General features: G+C 41.8%; 1 protein-coding gene across 1 annotated transcript in view; it reads left to right on the top strand.

The window, feature by feature from the left end:
• Nucleotides 1-12488, top strand: part of SUPT20H (SPT20 homolog, SAGA complex component) — a gene marked incomplete at its 5' end in the record, with an annotated part of 185366 nt that overhangs the window by 39453 nt on the left and 133425 nt on the right. The window contains 2 exons of the mRNA XM_082248178.1: nt 3285-3338; nt 8594-8733. Of these exons, the coding sequence (XP_082104304.1) occupies nt 3285-3338; nt 8594-8733 (194 nt within the window). The remainder of the gene's footprint in view (nt 1-3284; nt 3339-8593; nt 8734-12488) is intronic.

Raw genomic sequence — 12488 nt, 5'->3', positions numbered from 1 at the left:
CTGCCACTGGTCGGTCACTAATGCATCAGTGCCCAGCAGTGGCAATACATTAACCCCCTCATGCTGCATAATACAAATACCATTGGTAATTAAATTAAAGAAGTTGTAAACCCATATATTTTTTTTTTTGTAACCTGAAAGAGAAACACATAATGAGCTAGTATGCACCGCATACTAGCTCATTATGAAATATGTACCTTAGAATGAGCCCCTGCCGTGCCGCCCGCTTACCTGTATGACGGGCGACATGTCCAGTCGCCCGTCTTCCGGGATCGCGGCATCCGGCCATCTAATTGGCCGGAGCCGCGGTGACGTCACTCCCGTGCATGCGCGTGGGTGCCGACGGTCACGGCACGGGACTCTGAAGGAACGGCACCAGCGGCCGTTCCTTCAGAGCGCATGCGCCAGTGACGTCACTGGCTGCATGTAAGGTAAATATCTCCTAAACGGTACATGTTTAGGAGATATTTACAGTACCTATAGGTAAGCCTTATCATAGGCTTTTGTATGTGTAAAGGGAGCGCTGATAGATCGATTAAAAAAGCTGCAACTAAAATCCGATTACCCAGTGAGGATAATTAAGTGTACAAATGATTAAAATGTGTAGTGCGCTAATTCTGTGAAACTTGTAAACATAAATATGTAAACAATAGTGACACCAATATCATAAATAAATAGGATGAGATCTAAAACCTAAAAGTCCATAAAATTCATAAAAGGTCCATATATGCAACAGTTCACATAAGTCCTTGAATGAAGAAATCCCAATACCAAACAAGTGATTTAAATGAAAACAAATGAAGGAAAGGTGTTTCAAGGTGCTTGTTTAAAGTGCAGGTATTCCCCTTACCAGACGGGTGAAAAATAAGGTGCAATATATCTCCAAACGAAAAGATGCATGCAGTGATATAGATAGCCCAGCTCTACCCACCTCGTGACCGGTTTGAGAGTAGATAAGACTCTTACCAGATGACATAAAAGTTAAGGTGTCTGGATAACTTCTGGATATCTTTCAGCCCAATTGTAATGACCGTCCCCCAAGCTTGCGGCTCCCTGTTGTCCCTTGGAAGTGAAACTGTTTATTTGCAGTCGTCTTTTCTCTACATTTGTTCAAAGTGCAGAATTTACAAAGCTTGTCGAACTGGACAGAAAATTATCAGTGGTTATGTTCAATCAGCTCCACCTTTTACAACAGCTGAAATAGAGGAGGAGGTCACTTCCCAGCGTGCAGACTCCGATAATCCGCACAGTCTCCAGACACTGACCCCAGGAGCTCACACTCCACAACGATCGTGTTAGATGGAAGGGTCATTAATGGCTCACGGCCATCTTCTACAAATGCCCTTTGTTGAGCATATGTGAAAGGCTGTAAGGTGATCGAACGTACATTGGTCATACAGTGCATTGCGAAAGTATTCGGCCCCCTTGAACTTTTCGACCTTTTACCATATTTCAGGCTTCAAACATGAAGATATAAAACTGTAATTTTTTTGGAAGAATCAAGAACAAGTGGGACACAATCATGAAGTGGAACAAAATTTATTGGATATTTCAAACTTTAACAAATAAAAAACTGAAAAATTGGGCTTGCAAAATTATTCAGCCCCTTTACTTTCAGTGCAGCAAACTCTCTCCAGAAGTTCAGTGAGGATCTCTAAATGATCCAATGTTGACCTAAATGACTAATGATGATAAATAGAATCCACCTGTGTGTAATCAAGTCTCCGTATAAATGCACCTGCACTGTGATAGCCTCAGAGGTCCGTTTAAAGCGCAGAGAGCATCATGAAGAACAAGGAACACACCAGGCAGGTCCTAGATACTGTTGTGGAGAAGTTTAAGGCCGGATTTGGATACAAAAAGATTTCCCAAACTTTAAACACCCCAAGGAGCACTGTGCAAGCGATAATATTGAAATGGAAGGAGTATCAGACCACTGCAAATCTACGAAGACCTGGCCGTCCCTCTAAACTTTCAGCTCATACAAGGAGAAGACTGATCAGAGATGCAGCCAAGAGGCTCATGATCACTCTGGATGAACTGCAGAGATCTACAGCTGAGGTGGGAGACTCTGTCCATAGGATAACAATCAGTCGTATACTGTACAAATCTGGCCTTTATGGAAGAGTGGCAAGAAGAAAGCCATTTCTTAAAGATATCCATAAAAAGTGTCGTTTAAAGTTTGCCACAAGCCACCTGGGAGACACACTAAACATGTGGAAGAAGGTGCTCTGGTCAGATGAAACCAAAATCGAACTTTTTGGCAACAATGCAAAACGTTATTTTTGGCGTAAAAGCAACACAGCTCATCACCCTGAACACACCATCCCCACCGTCAAACACGGTGGTGGAACACATCATGGTTTGGGCCTGCTTTTCTTCAGCAGGGATAGAGAAGATGGTTAAAATTGATGGGAAGATGGATGGAACCAAATACAGGACCATTCTGGAAGAAAACCTGATGGAGTCTGCAAAAGACCTGAGACTGGGACAGAGATTTGTCTTCTAACAAGACAATGATCCAAAATATAAAGCAAAATCTACAATGGAATGTTTCACAAATAAACATATCCAGGTGTTAGAATGGCCAAGTCAAAATCCAGACCTGAATCCAATCGAGAATCTGTGGAAAGAACTGAAAACTGCTGTTCACAAACTCTCTCCATCCAACCTCACTGAGATCGAGCTGTTTTGCAAGGAGGAATGGGCAAAAATTTCAGTCTCTCAATGTGCAAAACTGATAGAGACATACCCCAAGCAACTTACAGCTGTAATCGCAGCATAAGGTGGCGCTACAAAGTATTAACTTAAGGGGGGGGGTGAATAATTTTGCACGCCCAATTTTTCAGTTTTTTATTTGTTAAAGTTTGAAATATCCAATAAATTTCGTTCAACTTCATGATTGTGTCCCACTTGGTGTTGATTCTTCAAAAAAAATTACAGTTTTATATCTTTATGTTTGAAGCCTGAAGTGTGGCAAAAGATCGCAAAGTTCAAGGTTGCCGAATACTTTCACAATGCACTGTGTATGTAGTATATTCTTGTTTTCTGGTGTCTGACTAGCGTTATTGTATAAGAAAGTGCAGAGTGTAGTCACTAACCCATACAAACCTGTTCAATTTTCATTTAGGTAAGATCGAAAATATTAAATCTGTTTCTCGTGAATTATTGCACTTGGTCATGATGGGTTACCCTATTAAATAAGCCTTTGTTGAGCAGTTGCACCCAAAGTACATGTTCTTCTTTATACCTTCTTTTCATATACCCTTTTCTATTTCTTCCAGACTTTAGTTTCCGACATACATGCCATCACTAGTGACAACCACAAGTGGACACAGGTAACCTGTTTGTTTCATATTGTTTTAATGTAACTAAATCCTATGTATGCTGTTATTATTTGATATATGGCCAATGCTTGCTGCAGCATACCCAGAATATATTCAAATGTATATCAAGCCAAATGCGTTTGTTGTAGTTTTTGGTGGAGTAGGGAAGGATTTGAATGCTGTCTGGTTTTTACTACTTTCTGTGCTTCCATTTGAGATTATACTCCCTTCTTGTCCTGCTTTCAATTGTTTTACCAGACAGGAAGTGAGGAGAAATCTGCAAGAGACAGACAGACTTGATATCTGAAGTGATCTTTCTCCTACTAGAAAAGTGTTTGAATGTCTGTTTGTGTTGCAGAGGGAGCATTTCCCTCATTTTTTGTCCTGTAAAGTAGGGGAAGACCAGAACCCCTTTAAAGATTTTTTTGTATTTGTCTGCGTCTCTGTTGCAGATTTGCCCTCTCTTCCTGTCTCATAAAGAGACAAAAAATGAGGATAAATTTCTCCAACTGAGCAGTGTTTCATCGCCAAAAATATTTTCATCAACTAAAACCATTCAGATTACTAAAATATGGCTAAAACTAAAATGGCATTCTAGTCAAAAGACTAAATCGATATTGGATTTTGAAATTAACACTGCACTACCTCATAAGAATAATAGAGGACATCTACTAAGCTGCTGAAAGAAAAAAATTAGGAAAAAGCTTTTCTTATTTTTTTTTCCTTAATATTTAATGTTGGTAATCTATTCGGTTAATATGTGTAAAACACCCTTTTTTTTATATTTTAAAGTTGCACTATAAAAGCAATATTTTTGTTTATGAAACTTGTTTTATTTATGAAGACGTTCTATCTCACAACATCTTAAGTGCCGGTTCACATCTACGTTGCTTCAAAGTCATGCGACTTTGGCAGCCGACATCCTGTGCGACTTTATTGCGGCTTGCTTGCGACTTCATTGGCAGAAGTCAATTCAAGTCGTGATGAAGTCGCCCAAAAGTAGTGCAGGAACCTTTCTAAGTTGCTCCGATTAGAACAGTTCTATTGCCATTAATGGGGTGTGACTTGTCATTTGACTTTGAACTCTCAACTCACATTTGGCACCTCTCAGGGGGGAGGGGGAATGGGTACCTTTTTTTTCCCCACTTCCCTCAGAGGTTCGGCCCCCTCACTGCCTTCACTGCCAATTTACCTTACAGCGAATGGGAGCAGCAGCCGATCTGAAAATCGGCTGGGGTGCCAACATCACGGTTTCCCTGGACAGGTAAGCATCTATATGTTAAAAGTCAGCAGCTACAGTATTTGTAGCTACTGACTTCATTTTTTTTCTTCCCCAGCTGGAACACCGCTTTAAGTATTCATCTGAGCTTGGCAGGTGTTTCGGCTTTAGCAAAGCTGTGCACAGTAAAGGTGGCCATACATGGATCGAAATTTGGCTGGTTCAGCAGGGTCCGGCCGAATTTAGATCCATCAATCGACTTGGGTACAACCAGCCTGTTGGAATTTTCTACACGTGTGTACTGCCAGCCGCAAGCAGTAATCATATTTTGCTGGCTAGAAGTACAAGCCCATGGAGACTGTAAAATAAATACAATGAGATCTAAAAAGATGTGCGCACTAAGTGATCATAATGCAGTGTAATAGCTTAGTACTACAATCCCTTTCACCTCATTATAGAGATCATTCTATCTATTCCTTACACTCCATGTGATGTTTTTAACCACTTAAGCCCCGGAGGATTTGGCTGCTAAAAGACCAGGGTTTTTTTGTGATTTTTTACTGCGTGACTTTAACGGACAATTGCGCGGTCGTGCGACGCTGTACCTAAACGAATTTGACGTCCTTTTTTTCCCACAAACAGAGCTTTCTTTTGGTGGTATTTGATCACCTGTGCGATTTTTTGATCATGCGCTATAAACAAAAAACAGCGTCAATTTTGCAAAAATAACAATATTTTTCACATTTTTTTTTATATGAAATTCCCCCCAAAAAAATGTAAAAATCAAAATCTTTTTTAACATTTTCGGCCAATTTGTTTTATGCTACATATGTTTGGTAAAAAAAATCGCAAAAAGCGTATTTTGATTGGTTTGCGCAAAAGTTATCGCGTTTACTAACAAAGGGAAAGATTTTTGTCATTTTTGGTGTTTTTTTTTTTTAACGCGTAATGGCGGCGATCTGGGATTTTTTTTTTTTTCGGTACTGCGACATTGCGGCGGACAGATCGGACCCTTGACTGACATTTTTGACACTTTTGGGGGTACCAGTGACCTTACTGCAGTAATCAGTGCTATATATATGCACTGTTACTGCAAAAATGACACTGGCAGGGAAGGGGTTAACTTCATTGGACAGGGAGGGGTTAAGTGTGTCCTAGGGGCGTGCTTCTAACTATGCAGGGACATTGCTATTGGTGTAAAAACAAAGATCAACGGTTCTACATAGTAGAACCGTCTGATCTTCATTTTTACACAGGGAGAATGACGGGCAGCTTGTTTACATAAGCCGCTCCGCCTTTCTTCCTTCACAGGAGCGATCGTAGATAGAGTCCGCCAGTCACACGCACTGACTTGTCCGTGAACGAGCCACGGCGGGCGCGCGCCCGCCCGCAATTGGCTCGCAAGTCAGTGACAGGCGAGTGACATACCGATACGTCACTCTGCCTGGCCGGGGCTGACCGCCGCAGCATATAGTCATGCGGCGGTCGGCAACCGGTTAAATACTGCGGTCCTGAAGTGGAGGGAGTGCCTTGACCCCTGAAACATGTTGTACGTTTTTCCATGTGTTGTTCTTGGACTCTACGGCCAGCGATGTGGTTCTCTCATTGCAACTACTTTCAAGCAATAAAAACCTGGCAGGGTTGAAACCCGTTCCTATGTTATATGAGGTAAGAGGTTGATTTACTAAAGGCAAATAGACTGTGCAGTTGTACTCCTTTTCTAGGGCTTAGTGAATGTGGTAAAGCTTTACATTCTAAAAAATACCTATTCAGGTGCAAAGCTTCAGCACATTCACTAAGCTCTGGGGAAAAAGAGTGCAACTGGCCTTGCAAAGTTTTTTAATTCTATTTGCCTTTAGTAAATCAACCCAATAAGCAAGCAACACAGGTGTCCAAATTTCTGGTGTGCTTTGCTCGCTTTCCTAGGTTACTAGAAACTTTGTAGATTTATTGACGCTGTGAAAGTCCTCTGAGGAGCCACTTGAATATTGATTTCTGTTTTACTACCTCTGAAATTTACCAGACACACTTTACATATAAATCAAAAGCAAGTGTGAATGGAACTAATGCTGCTAGAAACTTTAACCAAATCCCTTGGGAGAATAAGAAGAACCTGGCTGACGTTATATGGGTCCTGTATATATCACTCATCACGTCTTGACCTTTACAACTCAATCTTGGTTAGCTACAATTCTTAATACACACAACAAGAAAGGCACACCACATGCAATTAACCTTCAGTTGTGTGGACTACCACTAATGGGGATTGTCAATACAGGATGAATTAACCTAATACGTGCTTGCATGGTCTGACGGATAAGTTGCAGACCAGCCAGGGAGCCCTGAAACTCTATCGCCAACCTTTTTCTATGAAGTCTGTGTGTTTGTCCACAACCTATACTGGTTTCTAAATGCAGTGTGGTGCTCTCACTGACCAAAAGCAAGACATGGGGGGTGGGAGTGCCATGCTTCTAGCGCTATGGTGCTCAACATATGGCCTAGCTGAGTGCCGGGCACCAGGTAACAAAAACCTTTGTTTCCGATCCTGGCGCTGGCTGCGTTGCAGTACTGGCAGAATCTAAATACATTGCTAACAGATGCCAATGTACAGGACTTCCCATCACTGTCTACTGGCTTCTGGTATTGGGCACATCTCCATGCCACTTGGTCCATGTGAAAAAAAAAAAAAAACAGCAGTGGCTGCCAGTCAAAACTCGCTATCCCAACTCTAGGTGGAGTTTGCATGCTGTGCGACGCAGGTCATGTTGGTAGGAGGTGAACATAGGGCCTTGATGAGGTTTTCAGTTCTGTCTTGCTGCTGGAAAGTTTCTGTACAATAATTGCAATTTAATGGGTAAAATGCAAAATTGCTCTGTGCATAAAGTGCCCATTTATGCCATCATGGTGCATTTACATGTGTTATTCTGTACTTCAGCTTGTGTGGCATTAAAGAAGTCGTCCAGGCTAAACCTAACTAGTCTTTAAAATGCTCCCTCTCCCCTCAGAACACCTATGCTAATAACATCCGTAGGAAATATGTTATGTTTACATATTTTCAGACCACTCCAGTTCTGTCATAAAATCCGGCCCCCCTGTGTTGGTCAGCTGCAGGGGATAGAAGGGGGTGCGGACAACGGATGGGCCATAGGAACCTATGGGTGTTGTCACCGCTCTAGGCTTTACCAGCCGTTGTTCACACTCCCTCTTTACCACTAGCTGACACAAGGGATCACATGACCAGAGCAGGCTGAAAATGGGTAAATATATACATCTTTATTACACAAGTTAGTCAGCATAGATGCTAGGAGGGGGAGGGAGCATTTTTAAGACTAGTTAGGTTTATCCGTCAATTCTACTTAATGGCAACCCATTCAAAATGAATGGGCTGCCAATGCATCAAAATGTATCTGCTGTCTCTCTGTAAGTTAGGTACAAACTCTGTTGGGCGGCCCTTTGGGCATGATGTAGGCTGCACTTAAACCAGGACTAAACTCTCCTATCCTTTACAGCCAAGGAAGCTGCAATCTTGGCCTCTGTTTGATCTGCAGTTGCCATGGTGCTGCGCATGTCATCGGTTGTGGCGCTAGCCATTTGATGGCTTGACAGTTCGGTGGCAACCATAAGCATATGTGACCATTATCATTCACAGCATGCTTTGAATGTAAATGTTTTACAAACTATTAACTCGGTGGTTTTAGTTCTACTTTAAGGATCTCTGAATTTACCAGGTTGACAACCACTGTCCTAGTAGAAGACCATAATAATGGACCATAGGCACTAGACTCTAGGCCACATTTACTGGCATTTTCTAAAGGTTGTAGTAGTGATTGGTTTACTTCAACGTGTTAAATAACGTTCCTACCTCCTAACTGATCATATTTATCAATATAACAAAAACCATAGATTTAATGTACGTACTTTTTATGGCTCTTGCAGAAGTACTTGGTATTCTTTGGCATTGACACATTTAAAATTGCAAAATCTTTTCTGTGAGCTGTTGGGTATTGTTACGTGTTCTGCTTTCACTTACTCTAATGTTCACACATAGGAAGACAAACTACTGCTGGAGAGCCAGCTGATCCTAGCAACAGCAGAGCCCTTGTGCCTTGACCCATCAATCTCCGTCGCTTGCACTACAAATCGCCTTCTGTTCAACAAGCAAAAGATGAACACTGGTCCCATGAAACGGTGAGATTTCCCTTCCTCTTAAAATTTTATGTTGACTTGAATGGTCTAGGGAACGAGATTTATGTAAGGCTTTCAACATCAAGCACAAACTTCATCCAAAAACACATCTCAAAGTTCATGTCATAAGAGTGGAAGAAGAATGCAACACTGAGGTTTTTCTTATTTATGTCATTAATAATACGTATTGAAAGCAAGATCTGCAAAGCTTTAGTTTAAGGAGAAACAGTCATGGCTTTATCTTCACTTCTATTCTTTTCCAAGGTTCTTCCCTCTCCTAGGGGGCACATTGATTGGTATTCTTTAGCAGAGAGCTCTATTTTATAGGAAATTGGCTTCTTAAAATATTGTTCATCCTTTTTTATCCTGTAGTGTTCTATATGATTATTTTTTGTAACCAGTGAAGTCGGTATATTTTTTTTTTTCTAATTTGCGTGATGGGCTTTTGTTTGATTTATGTTTTTTGTGAAGAGTGTCCAAGTGTATCCATAAAGTTACATCCATTGGTGATAACTAGACTAACATTTGGAGGATTAGTCTCACTTTTCACATTAGTAAATAATAAACAGTGGCTTATGCCTTTCTAACAAGTGATCTGATTAGGTCCTCCTGTCAGTTTTTCCAGGGCTGTGGAGTCGGAGTCGAGGAGTCTGAGGAAATTTTGGGTACCTGGAGTCGGCAAACAATGCACCAACTCAGACTCCTACTAAATTTAGATTGGAATTTAAAAAAAAGCAAGTTTAAATGTCCCAATTCACAAAAAGTTATAATTAATGACAGTATAAGGAAACTTATAATTGAGAAGGCCAAATGTAAAAAGGAAGAACTACAGAAAGTTCTGAAAGGACCTTTTGTCTTCCTTAAAATGGATGCATGCACACGTCAGAGTCAATTATTTTGCTATTAATGTTAGATTTGTGGATGAAAATGACAAAACAATAACACGGACACTCAGGCACATCACACCAGTGATTACCTTCAGAAGTTAGTGGAGGGTGTTCTAGAAGATTTTGAAATTACAAAGGAACAGATTTTATGTGTTGTGACAGATAACGCTTCTAACATGTTGAGCACAATTGAGAAGATGAACGCAGATGAAGCAGGTAAAAAACAGATATTTGAGTTATAGGAAGTTTTTAACAACCCCCTATTTCACCCTGGACTAAATATCAAAGCCTTCCATTGGTGGCTTAACAAGGGCCTATTTCGCATTGGACACTTCTTTAACTCCATGGGGCCCCTTTCTTTCCCACACTGTGTCAATTTCCTCAAAATGCCCCTCACTGAGAGATATCGCCACTCCCAGATATCACATTTCCTCCACTCCATATGGGACGATAAACCTCCACAAATCACTCTTTATGAACGCTGGTGCTCGGAAGCCAGGGACCCAAGGGGAGGGATTTCCCTCATCTATTCAATACTATCCAACAGCGATGTCAAACCTGCATATGCGCTAGCCTGGGAGAGGGACCTGGAAATGGAGTAGGACCTGGACGACTGGGGTTTTCGCCTTCAACGCTCCTTTACAGGTATACTGAATGTTTCTCTCATCGAAGCTAATGTTAAATTGCTCACCAGATGGTACCTGGTCCCTACCCGCATTGCGGCCATGTTTCCAAACGCCTCTCCACAGTGCTTTAGGGGCTGCGGTTAATGTGGTGACCACTTGCACACTTGGTGGGCCTGCCCCAAGATTAGGCTATTCTGGAATAAATTATTCCAGATCATTCGTAAAGTACTTGATCACCCCATCGCTCAGTCCCCACAAATTGCACTTCTCAACGTCAAGGTCCCTAAACTCTCTAAACCTGCTCAGAAACTCCTCCATTTTATGCTCCTGGGAGCCAAACTCACCATAGCCAGAGCATGGAAAACTCCCAGGGTGTCCATCAGGGAAACCAAACTTAAGATCTCCTGGATCATGTCACAGGAAAAAATCTCTGGTATTATCAATAATAATGTGGGTAAATTTGAGATCATCTGGGAACCCTGGGCTAAATATGTACAGGTTTCCATTTGATCTGGCCGCCAGACCCTCTTTTTTTTCCTTTTTTCTCTTCTTATTTCAGCTAACCTCTTGAGCCTCCTATGCTCTTATTCCCTTCTACCCCCTTCCAGTCTATCCTACCTTACTCCCCCCCCCCCCTTCTTTGCCGCCCTACCACTCTTGGGGGCTTTCTATGGAAGGGGAATGTGCTGGACCCATATGTCTCACCACCCATTGGGGGCATGGGTTACCTCGTTGTATATTGCCTGTGGTTTATTCTTGGGCTTTGCATCCCTCTATATGGGGACTTGACCCTCTGCATCCTGTTTCAGCTCCCATAGCGTGTTGGGGTGGATCTTTGCACTACCCTCTTTGACCTCAACGCAGTCGGTTAATGGATATGCCCCCCCTCAAATGTTAGTACTCCTCAATTTTATATGTTAGGTATTCAGGACCATGTCTAGCCTGATCGTTTTACCATGTTTGTTGTATTTTGTACTTGACTTTTTCTCAATAAAAATCAATGAAAGAAAAGAGTTAGAGAAAGACAGCTCTGCAAGTATTGGAGAATGTTTAGAAACTGAAGAGAATGCTGACATTTTTTTAGACAACTTTGTTGAAGAAGCATTGAAGCTTGCTACTATTCATCATATGCGATGTGCTGTTCATACACTGCAACTTGCCATAAGAGATGGATTAAAAGATCGCCATGCAGCTACACTAATTGGCAAATTACAGCAAGTAACTGTTGCAGCCAGGGCCCCGAAAACAGATGCAATTTTGAAAAGATGTGCAAGAAAAGGAGTCATTTTGGATCAAACAACTCGCTGGGGAAGCACTTTTTTAATGGTGAAGCGTTTGCTTGAACTTAGACTTCATAGAAGAAATGGACAATGAAAATCTTGCATTAACTGAAAGCCAGTGGACACAAACAAAAGAGCTGGAGAACCTTCTTTCTCACCCCTTCACTGTCACTGTCAAGAGGTTGCAATGGGATGATCTAACCCCGGGTAAATTCCTCATGGAATGGAAGAGCCTGTTATATCGCCTGAACAAAAATGGAGGGTTAATAGCTGAGGGCATTGCATCTTCAGAGTTTCTGAAGTCTTCAGAGAGTCTCTTGCTGGAAAATGAAATCTTGTTAGTTGAAGAAGCCATCCTTGTTTATCCAGAGATCGTTAGTGATGTGGCCAGAATAGTTACTGCAATGCCACCCACCCAAGTCAGTGTCGAAAGATTAATACATATTAATACAAAGGAGTCGGGGAGTCGGAGTAGGAGGTACAAAAAACTGAGGAGTCTGAACATTTATCTACCGACTCCACAGCCCTGCAAAGGTCTATGCATTCCTATAGACAGGCACATGTAAATTAACTGGTGCCCATTTACACCCGCCCACCTCTGGGTGCAATCTGGTCTGCTAAAAGAACAGAAGGTGATCCATCCTCTTCTGTTTAGGCAGATCATATCGGAGGATAGTCAGGTGTAAACAGACAGCAGAATCAGTTTTACTCCTGGCTGAACATGGAGCAGAGCGGCTCTGTCCGTGTCCACTCTGCAGAATCTGAGTGGACACCGATGTGCCATTCGCCTGCTCTGCTCCAATCTGATGCTGATTAGAAGGGGATCTGTCCCTTGTCAAAGGGACCTTATTCTCAGTTGTCCTTGGTTCAACTCCCTCAAGACCTTTTAATCACCATATTTGTGTATTTTTTACATGTTTGTGTGCATTTCCTCCTAATGTTTTAAGGCTACTACTAATATCTAA

The sequence above is a fragment of the Pelophylax lessonae genome, assembly GCF_965119305.1.
Source record: "Pelophylax lessonae genome assembly, chromosome: 2".
Taxonomy (NCBI): Eukaryota; Metazoa; Chordata; class Amphibia; order Anura; family Ranidae; genus Pelophylax; species Pelophylax lessonae.
The sequence above is the reverse complement of the archived record's forward strand: the minus strand, read 5'-3'. Positions and strand labels throughout refer to the sequence as shown.